Source organism: Hemicordylus capensis, chromosome 3 (genome assembly GCF_027244095.1).
Source record: "Hemicordylus capensis ecotype Gifberg chromosome 3, rHemCap1.1.pri, whole genome shotgun sequence".
Taxonomy (NCBI): Eukaryota; Metazoa; Chordata; class Lepidosauria; order Squamata; family Cordylidae; genus Hemicordylus; species Hemicordylus capensis.
The window spans coordinates 34389179-34402642 of NC_069659.1; the positions used below are offsets into that span (position 1 = coordinate 34389179).

Genomic DNA, 13464 nt, shown 5'->3' on the forward strand with positions numbered 1-13464 from the left:
CATTTGTGTGTCTAATCTAAAGAGACTACTAAGGGGACTGATCTCAACTAAGGACTTTAACAAAACCGCTGAGCAATTCAACAAAATATATACTCTTTCCATAGGCTCATTCAGGAAGAAAGAAAAATGCCAAGTTTCTGGAGTTCTGGAAATACCCTCCTTGTAGAGGGCTTTATTTTGTTTAAGCTGAGGGTTTTTGCACATTATAGCACATAGGCGGTCCACATAACATTTTACTTTGGGTAGGCTAGGTTATCATTGCTTTTGCTCTGTTGCAAGACTTGGGAAGCTTGATACCTACGACTCCCAATTTTTATCATTATTGTGCAGAAGTAAGCTATTAGCATACCATGTTTAATGCTGCTAGTTCCTTTGGTTAGAGATTAGTTTCCACCGTGTTCATTTGGTTGTCAAACAACCATCATTAAATATCCATCTAAACTTTCAAGATATTTGTTTTAGATGTGAAATGCTGTGCATAATCCAGATGGAAGCCCAGGTTAAAAAAAAATCTGCAGTAGCAGATTCTTTTCATTCCTGAACAAGGCCTTTATCACTCAAAACTTTATATCTAATGGTATTGACCCACACTGCAAAATTGAGGCCAGTTTCAATGTGATTGTGTGTCTAGATTGCTCTCGACATCAAAGTCTCTGGTCCACATTTCCATGCCTTGAAAGATCTAGTGATTTATAAAATGAAATCTCAATACATTAGAAAACCACCCCCCAAACTAATCAAGGGTTGAAAAGCCTGAATTTTAACCTTTAACCAAGATTAGCAGGTAAGGGAACAGGAACAGTGTGCTTATAACAGACTTCATATGGAAGTTGCCTACTGTATTGAAACACCGTATCTGATGAGATTTTTTTTTACAGTTCTATACAATTGTGATCTGCATAACAGATCTGACAAAACCAATGTAACATAATACTCAAAGGGTAGCATACAAATAACCACTTGTGCAACATGAGCGAATTAAAGATACCTTCCCCAACCCCACCTTCCTACTGAAGCTTCCCGAGCACCACACACACACAATGCTGAGGGATGTAGGACCTTCTCACACTTAGTTTCTGGGAACCTCCCCTCAGCCTGCAGTCTCCAGTATTGGATCCTATTCCCATAGCTTTTCAGCAGCTTAGGACACTTCAGTAAGGAGGAGAGGATGGGAAAAGGGTCTTGCATTGGTTCATATTGCATCGGTGACACACTCTAGATATTACCCAAAGCAAAGTGTTTGTCTTTTCAATAGTTTCTCACCATGTGCAAAAACTCAGTGCTGATTTGTTAATATACTGATTTTTCAAAAGTCTCGCATGGCTTAAATGACAGCCAACTGAAATGAAGTATAGTTTTTATTGATTTTCATGGACTTGCTTTGTGCCCTCACTAATAGAAGTACATAGTATTCCATTAAAGATTCACTTTTTTTTTTTAAAAAGAAGACATGGACACAGTCAAGTAATAAAGAGCTCTCCAGTGTGGTGGAGGTGCATATGCACCAAAACTGGGTCCAGAGCTATTCAATGACATTCGGAAGGTGGTGATACATAATGTGACATCTGGAAACATGTTGGATGGGGAAAGAAGAGATCAAGTGTTATTCATACTTTAAAAAAATACAAAAACAGGAAAGATAGTCAACTTTCTTATAGTACTAATAGTTACAAAATTTCAGATAAAAATTACTGGACAGTGTCCCTTTAATATAATATACATTTAAAATGAGGAACAAACTTTAAAATTACAAATGATCCTTGACAACTCTTAATTTTAGAATCAATCCGCCAAGCACTGTTGGGTGCAAGTTCCACCCATTTTGCTTGGATGCGCACAGAAGCCTGGCACATATCCCCCTGAAATCAATGGAAGTTGCACAGTAGCAGCATTTGGCGGATTCTTCCCAAGGCCATTCAGGAAAGTAGAATTCTTGGGCAAGATTCATCAATTGCAGGGCTGCACAACTTCAACCCTCCTGCCAATGTTGAACTACCATTATCCCTGACTACTGGCCACTTTGGCTGGGGATGATGGAAATGGTAGTTCAAACACAACTGGAGGGCTGAAGTTGTGCAGCCCTGATCTATTGCCTCTTAGGTATTTTACATTTTGCAAGATTTTTTAAAACTCGCTCATTTTTTCATTCTTCTAGATAACTTATTGTATCTCTCAAATTTCCAGGAATTAGAGATTTATGTGGCACCAATTTTAAACACTCATTTTATGAACAGGAACTGTTATACACAACCAAGAACACAATTAATTCAATTACATCCAAAACGGTTATAGATATGCAGTTGGGCCTTGGTGAAATACAGGCTATACAGTTGCCTTAAAAAAAAAAATCACAATTTTCCATTTCGAATGTTGTTTTTAAAAGCCCCATAAAGCTATTTAAAAAGGAAAAAAACTTTGAGATTTCTCATAATTAAAGCAAAAGTGGCTTTGCTGAAGCCACAGGAATTTTTAAATAAATTGAGAACCCAAGAAATTTCCTCATTCTTTATCTTAGAAATGGATGAAACAATATCAACTGTGAAGGGAGAGATTTAGGCTCAATTCAGACATCATGGCCAAACTATTGTCTAGCTATTAGGAATGTGCTCCATGCTCAAAACAGTGATTTCCAATTATGGTCTGGAGACAAACCATGGTTACTGGTAACCATCTTTTACTCAGTTCAACCATTATAGAAAGCTATTGTTACCACAGACCAAGAAGGGGATTTGAGCAAGGGGAGGAGGGAACATGCAAGTATGTTCCTGATGGCCAAAGCATGGCTGGGCTGTGATGAAATTGAACCTTACTCTACTTGCTCAAGCCATTTTAAGAAAAAGGTTAACGGTGAGGAAAAATGGGGGCGGGGCGGCGGGCGGTTGTTGGTTTTAGAAACAGTGGCATATCCTTCCCTTGATTTCCAAGTTCATGGCTCACCAAAAAGGAATTAAAGAAGTTATGTTTTGGACCCTTATAACAATCCACAGTGCTACGTATTTTTATATATAGAGAGATATATATATATAGTGCGATTAAGTTTTGAGATGAACAGTTGAAGGATGGCATGGGTTGCAAACATGATGCTATACACAGCACTGTCAAGTTGAGTGTTTTATACATCCCCATGTAAAATGTAAATATCACCACTTGGGAAAATATCCGATAGCACAAATTTTGCAGGGGCATGAAGCTCAAGGCCTTGGAGACAAATTGTCCCCTTCCTTCATCAACAATGGTTCAGTATAATCAGCAGCATATGAATTTGTGTTGGTCTAGTTTGGCTTGTAACTATTAGAATTCCTTGCTTGCATATTCTCAAGTTCCTGCCACTTTGTTCCCACAGCAACCTTCTATTTGTGGGTGCAGGATGAAGCTGTACAAGTAACCTTAAATCTTTAAAGTGCCAACACATTGAACGAGTGGGATCAAAGCAGCAGAAGTCAACATTGTGGATCTGATAATGGTGGCAAGGTATGAGACCACAGGTTCAGGTTTCTGAATCTTGAAATAAAAACAAGTATGGCCATTGGCTAGAAGAGACACTCATACAGTCTAGCCATTGCATCTAATGCCCCAACTTTTTTTTTAAAAAAAAGCAAGTTTGTATAAATCAATAATTTACAACTTTTGGATCATTATTGCTTCAGCAAACAGTTCAGTCTAGAAATACACTGTAGTTGTGTATGACCTGGGCATGAGTCAACAGATACTGAATGCAAAAAATTGAACGTTACACTCGCACTGACATAGTACTCTCAACACAAGAGGGCTGCAAACAGGTACACGGCACCTTAATGCCAACATTCGAAATCCGTTTCAAAGACCCAAGCTTGCCTTAGACTTCTTTACTAACGTACATGAGCTCTTTTTAAATTTGTTTTAAATTAAGGCAATGAAATGGCTACAGTTCCTAAAGTTCATTTCAGGGGAAACAAAAATATACACCTTTCTTCTTTCTGAACTTTAGGCAGCAGCATATCATGTAGAAACTTGTATTACACAAACATGCAACGCCAGGTTGATGTAAAACAAAACACACACACACACACACACACAACACAAAAGACCCCCCCCCCAACAAAACTAAATCCAAGTTTAAAAATATCATTTGGTGGTTTTCGTCTTCTTCTCTGGATTACACACAGTTTTTAGAGAGGAAAAATAAAGCTTAGAATTGTTTTACAGTTCTGTATGTGTCTATATCACACACTAGAAGGGTTTATAGCAAACAAACATCTTTTAGGAGTTTGAATCGTCACTATTTGAGGCCATTTGGGACAAGGCACTGGTTCTTGTTTTTACTGTGCCTGTATCTGTATGCACTTGTGGAATTCTTTTTTTTAAGATAGCAGTTTTTCTGTTTATTCTGTACAACATAAAAAGGTATGACAGACTGTGGCTAACACACATTAGCGGAAGCTGATTTTAAAGTTGACATCTCCTATTCCACTTCACTATATCCAAACTTCCAGGCTCTCTAAAATCTTAGATGGCTGTGAAAAAACTCAGAAACAGGCATTAAGTCAGAGTTCAGCATTTCTCAGTGCATTTTGCAGAAAGGGTCTAAGTTAGGCATACAGTTCTGGCGTTTATTTTACACAAAGGAGTCCACCGACATTTGACATAAAGTCTTCTAAACTTTTGAGGAAGGCCATCTTCTGCTTACGGTCCAGCGTAGGCGGAGTGCTGCTTGCAGTAAGCTTGTTGAAGGCATCTGCTAACCGCTGGTAAATTATTGGATCTTGTTGACTTGATAATAATGTTTCAACTAATTCGGAATATTCCGTCTGAAGAAGAAAGCAGAGCAAAGCTTAGCACTTATACAGCATATTTCAGATTTTGAAGTGCTTCACATATTTTCCTCAGTAATTTTTATGGGCGCTGTAGAGGATTAAAGCCTTTGTCTCAGAGCAAGCTCACATGAGGGAAAGAAAGGCTGAATCATCCCTGCTGAGCTGCCTGGCTAGGCTTCCCCTAAAACTATCTATATACTTATTTCTCCTAGGCGTACCCGTCGCCAATCCCATGTGTGGCAGCTCTCGTGAGAGTTCGCGAGCAGCTGTCGAATAACGACAGGGAGAAAATAGGGATGCTGGTTGCCAGTGGCGGGCTGCCTGGCTGATGGGAGCAGGCGGTAGCGGGCTGGCCCAGCCACTAGGAATTGGCTGGCTGGTGGGTAGGAGGAGGTGGCGGGCCAGTTTTCTGGCTGGCCCACCAGCTAGAAACCGGAGGCGGGTGGGGAAGAAGTGCACTTCTCCCACCAGTGGGCGGCCAACTGGCTGGGAGGAGCAGGTGGCGGTGGGCCAGCCTAGCCTCCGGGAATTGGCTGAAGGGTGAGTGGAGGTGGTGGGCCAGTTTTCCGGCTGGTGCACCAGCCAGAAACTGGGGGGGGGGATGGCCGCTGGGAGTAGTAGGCCGACTGCTGGGAGCAGGTGGCAGGGGGCTGGCCCGGCCACTGGGAATTGGTGGGCGGGCGGGAGGAGGTGGCGGGCTGGCTTTCCAGCAGGCCCGCCAACCAGCCAGAAACCATGGGCAGGTGGGGGGGGGGAGAGAAGCAGGCATAGGGGGGAAGAAGCGGGCCTGCAGAGGTGCAGATGCTCTGTGCCTGGCCCAGCTAGTTCTATATTATTATTATTAGGTTCAAAATGCTGCCACCTAGTATCCTAAAACTTGCAGAGAACCAGACAAGTGGATTAGGTGCTGTAATACAAGATTCCTCTGTAACTGGATATTGGGGGAGGTGAAAAAACAACAATCTTCCATGTGTAAACTTACATGGGATGAGAGCTACTGAATATGTGAGGATGTGTTTGCACCAGAGAAAAAATCCCTTTGGCCCCCACTTTTCCTGAGTTAAAAACCAACTTGGAGAGGTTTGTAAAAAGAAGAGAGTTTAAAAAAAGTTTTATTTAATTACTGCAGACTGCTTCCATCGGAGGCTTTCGAGCTTTCTTAGATACAGTTAAGAATACTTAGTAGATTACAAAAATAGGTTATCTTAGGCATGTTTAAATGTTTAAATTCTCTTCTGCAATGTCCTAGTTAGGATTGGTGTAGGCTAGTGTTTCTTATTTCAATTACGTTGCAGGTAAACTATAATAAAACAGCATCAGGAATATGCAAAACACACACAAAGAAATATAAGTTTCTAATGTGTAATCTGACTAACAAACTGTTCCTTATGCTGAATTCCCCTTTTCCTTGAACTTACCCAATTCCTGAGGAGAATCAAGCTTCTGCAATCCTTTCTTTTAAGGATCTACCGAGTTATGCCATGAGAGAAACCTCCATGCTGGCTTCGACCATGAGGGAGCAAACTCCATTGCCCCTCACTAAGCCTTTCCGCATGTGCTTCTCTACAACAAAGACTGCCCTTCTTGTTCCCAGAATTCCCAGCAACCACTCTCTAGGTCCCACCCACCTCGTGTACTGATTGGCTGCCCTGGAGTTCATCAGCATGTCAGTCAAGACAAGGGTTCACTCTCTGTTAACTCTTTAGGAGGAGTGGAGTCTGATCACTACAGGAGCCGCTTAAGGTAAGCTAATGTTATCCTTAATTACGGATTTGTGATAGGGGAAGGGATTTGGAGGCTGAGACGGGGAGCTGCATTCATCTAGTGAGTTCATGGCTAAGAAGATTTTACCGTCTTCCATACACACATGGAGGCTTTTCAGCCTACATATAGTCCACCCCTGCCCGCTCACTTCCCCCGAGTGACATTCAATGAGACATAAGGAATAGCTACCAGAAGGGAGAACTGGTAAACAAGCCTTGTCCCTTGCAAGTGGAGGTATCTTTGGATCCCAGTTGTAACTGGAATTATTCCTTCAGAGAGAAGAGTTTTATTTCTGAATCTGATGTAAGATACTTTTGTGAACGACTACATCTGCCTTATTTGTAATTACTAACTTTAATAATAAAAATATCATACCTGATGCAAACATACTAATGTGTAAAATGCTTCACCAGCTGCCGCTGTCATCTCTGTATTGTGCTTTTGCAATACTAGCATATCAAAAACCATCTGAAATTATAAACATTTCACTTTATAACCCGGAAAACAGATAGCCACAGTTTTCTGTATGCTACAAGCTGAAACAAAAGACTTGTATGTTAAACACAATAGAGTTCAGAACTATATGAGACCACAGTTAGCAGCAGAATATGCTTATTTTCCTCTTTCTACCATAGAATGTCTTAGGTTGTAAGATGTTATTAAAAATACACTTCTTTAAAAGGTTTGACAGAAAAGCGGAATGTAAATAGACACATAATACTTGATAGCCATACTCAGCATTTGTATAGCACTTGAGCAAAGCACTTTACATATATTATCTTGTTCTCTTTACAAGAACCCTACAAGGCAGGGTAGGCAACCTTGGCTCTCCAGTTGCCGTAGTTCCAGCAACACCTGGAGAACAAGGTTGCCTATTCCAGCTACAAAGTGTATATATTATTTCAATATTGCTGACGGGGGACTAAAGCGGAGAGGAAATAGCCTGGGGGGTGCGCGGACTGTTTTCCAAGGACGGGACTGTGGGCCCACGAACCGACGCATGTGCAGAGGCGAGTGAATCCCCGAGCCGTGCTGCGTGGGCTGCTGGGAGGAGCGCCGCTGCTCCAGGCAACTTCCAGGTCCCAGGAAGGACCTTTGCATCTACTTTGAAAGGTGCCTCTCACTGCCCCGCCACCTCTCTCACCAAACAAACTGCTCGAACCAGCCACCTCCTGAATTCATGACAGAAGCAATATGCAGAATGGGGATTTCCCCAATTCATAGCTCACTCTTGGCCAGCTCTCACCACATAATAATAAGATCACCACTAGTAATGAAGCTTTAAGCCATGCATAACACAGAGAGAGTTGAAATTAGAAAACACAGGGAAGTTGAAATTAGACTCTAGGAACTATCTATTAAGTACTTTCCACTGGGTTTGAGTAACACATTACTTGTATGTAATCCTGGCTCTTTATATAAGTGAATTTCTTATTTGGCTGTAGAACTAACAAAATTTGAAGAAATTAAGCAGGGCATATCAACCACTTACAATGCTTCACTTATAATCTCAGTAAGTATCATGGCAGCCTGCACTATTATCCCTGTTTTATTTTTAAGAGAGAGAGAGTGAGAGTGAGAGAGAGAGTGTGTGTATAAGGCAGAGAGATACCTGGGTTGCCTAAGACCACCTAGTCAGTTATTTAAAGTATTTCTATACTGTTTTTCAACAAAACAAAAAAAATCTCATAACAGCTTACATAGTAAAAGACCTGGTGAAATGGTTCCTTGTCCCAAAAGGGCTCACAATCATGATTCAGATTTGAGCTGGGCAACTTCCTAGTCCACAACACACACAACACTATGTCAGTTCTCTGGTGGGAAAAGGATCACATTCTCCTTCATGAAATATTGCCACATATCCCATTTCTTGAGACCCAACCACCAATATAGTTCATTTAATAGAAGATGTCCAAAAAACAAATTTTTGCTTTATGGAAGCTGGCATCACACACAGTCTTATTCTGAACAATAGCTGTTCAATTTGCCTTTCAATCAGAGCAGGGACACTGTCTTTAGAGTCATCAATTTTTTTACCTAAAGCACCTAAAAACTATGAGGCATGGCACAGAAACACACACACACTCCCTGCTGCAAGCTCAGAATCATGTAGTGTTTTTGTCACAGGTATCAATGTTGGGTTGTGTCAAGAGTCAGTACTGAAGATCCAACTTCTTTAAGACAAAGACATGAGCCCCATTCACATGTTCAGCACTTGTACAACAAGTATACAGTGTATACAGGTACAGATCTGTAAACAGGAACAGTCATTCACACATTATGTAGTGGTTAGAGTGCTGCACTAGGACCGGGGAGACCTGAGTTCAAATCCCCATTCAGCCATGATACTTGCTGGGTGACTCTGGGCCAGTCACTTCTCTCGCAGCCTAACCTACTTCACAGGGTTGTTGTGAGGAGAAACTTAACTATGTAGTACACTGCTCTGGGCTCCTTGGAGGAAGAGTGGGATAGAAATGTAACAACAACACGAACACCACCACCAACAACACCACCACCACAGGTACAGCAGTACACTTCCTATCTGTACCATGCATTTGAGAGGCCTGTACCAGATATTTTTTAACATGAACCTGTGTTCATTCACAGTGATTCACATGAACACAATTACAAATTTACAAATATCTGTACACTTCTACAGCATAATGTCTGAATAGAGCTATGGAGTGCTCTCTTACCTTAAGAAAGTGCCTTGTTGCTAAGAAGAGGGATGAGTCCGTCTCCTGTGCTTTTGTGCATTGTTCTGCTAATGGCGTCAGAGCTTCTAAGCATAGCTGACAAACGTCTGAACTCATTCTGATCACTCAGATTAAAGGAATCAATTTTTTCCCCTTTTGGAAACAGTGTACATTTGTTCTTCACAGTGCCAATACATCATAAGTATTATGATGTGCAACTTACAATATTTTTGCAACGTATTATTCAAAGACCATAGAGAGAGTTGAAATTTCTGTTGCCTTTCTTTGAATGACGTATTTCCAGACCACTGTCTCAAAACAAACAAACAAAAACAAGCTTGCAGGCCCACATCTACTGTTGTACTGTACCACTTCAGACAATGGAGTAAGGGAAGAAATAATAATACTTAGCATTTGCGCTGTATAGTGCTTTGGGGTGTTTAAAGTACTTCACAAAGATTAACTGGTTATTGTTATAACAAGCCGACAAGGTAATCAGGCGAGTATTAACCCAGAAACATAGGAAGCTGCCTTATACAGAGTCAGACCACTGGTCCATCAAGCTCAAGCACTGTCTACACTGACTGGCAGCGGCTCTCCAATGTTTCAGGCAGGAGTCTTTCCTAGCCCAATCTAGAGATGCCAGGGATTGAACCTGGGACCTTCTGCAAGCAAAGCAGATGCTCTACCACTGAACTATGACCCTGGTCTTGTAATTACAGATGAATGGATGAAGCCAAGAGGTAGCAAGCATGACTTGTCCCCATAGCTAAGCAGAGTTTGCCCTGGTTGCATCTGAATGGGAGACTTGATGTGTGAGCACTGCAAGATATTCCCCTCAGGGGATGAAGCCGCTCTGGAAAGAGCAGAAAGTTTCAAGTTCCCTCTCTGACTTCTCCAAGATAGGGCTGAGAGAGATTCCTGCCTGCAACCTTGGAGAAGCCACTGCCAGTCTGTGAAGACAATACTGAGCTAGATAGACCAATGGTCTGAGTCAGTATATGGCAGCTTCCTATGTTCCTATGAAACAGCTTGCCTAAGTCATTATTTGTAGCTCTGCCACTATACCATATCATCTCACAGAAGATAACATTACCTGTTTGAATATTCTTTTTTTGGAGGAGGGGGGAATCACTGCTCATAGAAAGCCAGCATGTTTAGGCTAAAAAAAAAAAATCCTTCCCCTGTACATACTTAGTTTGATTTGTAAAGGGGTGTTTTTAGGGGAAATATTTATCTCAGTTGGTTTAGCTGATCAACCATTTGTACATCATTTGTTGATTCTGCAGGGCCCCCTGCATGGACAGTTTCTAATCCAAGGGCTTGTTCACAAATGCATTTTCAATACTTGATGTGTGGGAAGTAATCCCAGTTTCAAATCCTGGTTTGCAAACCATAGTTAAACTCCCAACTTTGGACAAGCTATGGTTTAAACCAATAAGGATTGCAATGTCACAGCTCTGTGTAGTAGTAAAAAGGAAGAAAGAGTATGTAGGCTTAGAAGACTTTGGGTTGCAGTCTTGGATTTGCTGGATCATCTAAACTAACCCAGAGAGTCTTAAGCAGCAGATTATTTATACCCTGCATTGGAACCGCTTCATCACTGGGACATCAAAAGCAGCAAACAGTTAAGAAGGAGATTAAATAATCTACAGAGCGGGACATGCAAAAAATGTATGTGGGGCATTCATCTGAAAAATGAATGCCCCCCCCCCCGCCAACACCAGCACCACAAAACACACGGGAAGGCATAACCCATGCTCTTGCCACACTCCCTTTCTAATTGCATGGGGCAGGAACTGTATCATCCAAACTGGACCAAAGACTATCAGATTCTCAACAAGATTAAGGCGATCAGACAATGTGTGAATATTTAGCTAACAGTCTGGTAATTTTAATGGCTGACATGTTCAGCAGAGTAAGGCTGCAGGTGTCTAAGGAAGCTCCAGCAATCTTGTTCAAGAGCACAAATACTTAAAAGATACCCGCACTCCAGGAGTGTAGGCTACAATCTAAGTATCTGCACTCTTGTAGAAGGCCACTAGCACGTCTTTACTTTTTATTTATTTATTTATTTAACATATTTTTATACTGCTCTAAACTTGCGTCTTTAGACATCTGCAACAGCATGGGCAGATTGGAGCTGCCTGCATTACGCTACGGAACATGTCAGCCAATAAGGAAAGAGAAGAAAGGCTAGAGACAAAACATACTTATCAGGGAGTGGTACTTGTAAACAGACACAGGAAAGTTTTAAAAAACACAATATATGTCAAAAGATGTAGTATAATAGTATATATTACTATTTACTTTTAAAGTGAAAAAAATTTAAGTGAAAAGAGAAGCATTTAAGACTGCTTCGTAATTAAAATCCAACAAGCACAGAAATTCAACATAAAGGATACGATGTCATCCCTAATTCTAATGAATACATAAGGCTTTTAAACAAGTCTTCTGGAAGTTGTGGAATTTTTTCAGGGAATATTTCACAAATGAAAGTGATTAGTTTGTAGTACTGATTACACAACGATGGAAACTGTAACGGGAGAAAAAAAAAGCAGAGATGAGTTTTACTTAGGCTTTTAAAGTGTATTCTTCCATTCTAAGAGTGAAAATAAAGGCCAGACTAGTCAAAACCAGAATATTATGGCTTTCTACACATATTTAACTTGCTCTCAATTCATCTATAGTCCTAAGTTCTCCAGCTCTATACATAATTATTAATTTAAAATACTCTGGGGACTAAAAGAACGCTATTTTCAAAAGTATATAGTTTAAATATCAAGTTACCAAATTATGGTAGATACAAGTCAGTTTGACCTGAAATTTAAGGAGATTTCTGAAAAGCTACAAGCCCAGAAGTAACACATAATGGTATGAAGTAATCTATATTGTAAAATATTAAGGAACTGTGTGCCAATAGTGGTTAAGCCTCTGACTAAGTTAGTATGATGTCACAGAGGAGTCTTCGGTTGCTAAAGACGGAAATGGTCCCAGGGCAGTGTGGAACAGGGGTTCTCAATGCTGGGTCTCCAGATGTTATTGGACTTCAACTCCCATAATCTCCTGCCCCAGTGGCCTTTGGTTGGGAATTATGGGTCCAATAACATCTGGGGACCCAACGTTGAGAATTCCTGGTGTAGAAGCATATACACATAGACAGAGACATACTGGGGACCGGGCTGGGGGGGGAGTGCCCTTGAGCTCCATAATGGAATAAAGGTGGGATATAAATTGAATAATTAAATTAAACGGCTATTTCTAGTCACAGGGACATGAGTTTCTAAATTTTATTTATTTATTTATTTATTTATTTATTTATTTATTTAAAATATTTCTATACTGCCCAAAACTTGAATCTCTGGGTGGTTTACAATTTAAATCATTTAAAACATCAAATCAATTAACAATTAAAATCATTTAAAACATTAAAATCATTTAAAACCCAGTATTAAAAATTTTAAAACTATGAACCTAATTAAAAGCCTGGGTGAATAAATGTGTCTTCAGTGCCTTTTAAAAAGTTGCCAGAGATGGGGAGGCTCTTTTTTCAACAGAGAGCGCATTCCAAAGCCCAGGGGCAGCAATGGAGAAGGCCCATCCCTGAGAAGCCGCCAGACAAGTTTGGCGGCATCCAAGGATGAAGCTCTCCAGATGATTTTAACAGGTGGTGGGGCTCATGGCGAAGAAGACGTTCTCTTAAATACCCAAGCTCTAAGCTGTTTAGGGCTTTATAGGTAATAACCAGCACCTTTTATTTTTAAATATAGCCTTCATGGCTGGAGCAAACAGACCACATTTCATATTGCCTTAAACCAGTGATCTTCACTACTGTTCAAGCTGTGGCCAGTTTGCATGAGAGCCATTTCCCACAATGCTAACCTTTACACAGTGCTATGCTTTGCCAAGCAGTAGTGGGGACCTTTTAAAAGAAAGGGGGTGAGTGCACAGAGTACTGAGAAGTATGGTCTTCCTTCCCAGTGCTGTCCTTGTTGAGCTTTCTGAGGAAAGAGCTGGGAAGGACGACATTTTCCAGTGCTCTACATACTCTTCCAAGGTGGAACTGGGGCTTGAGATGGCTCCTTTTCCCTTAAAGGAGCCCCACTGGCACTGGGTAAATTGCAGCACTGCACAGTGGGAATGGTCAAGTAATGGACAGCACTCTATTTGGGTGGGTGTTTGAGCTTATATCCACAGAAGGGCCTGAGCAG

General features: G+C 40.9%; 1 protein-coding gene across 4 annotated transcripts in view; it reads right to left on the reverse strand.

Annotated features, from left to right (window-relative positions):
- Positions 1–1340: 1340 nt before the first annotated feature.
- XPO4 (exportin 4) overlaps positions 1341–13464 on the reverse strand; it is a 124876-nt gene continuing 112752 nt past the window's right edge. For all 4 annotated transcript variants that reach the window (XM_053311016.1, XM_053311018.1, XM_053311017.1 and 1 more), the window contains 4 exons: positions 11659–11789; positions 9254–9371; positions 6933–7025; positions 1341–4787 (listed from right to left, as the gene is read on the reverse strand). In XM_053311016.1, the coding sequence (XP_053166991.1) occupies positions 4590–4787; positions 6933–7025; positions 9254–9371; positions 11659–11789 (540 nt within the window). In that variant the 3' untranslated portion in view covers positions 1341–4589. The remainder of the gene's footprint in view (positions 4788–6932; positions 7026–9253; positions 9372–11658; positions 11790–13464) is intronic.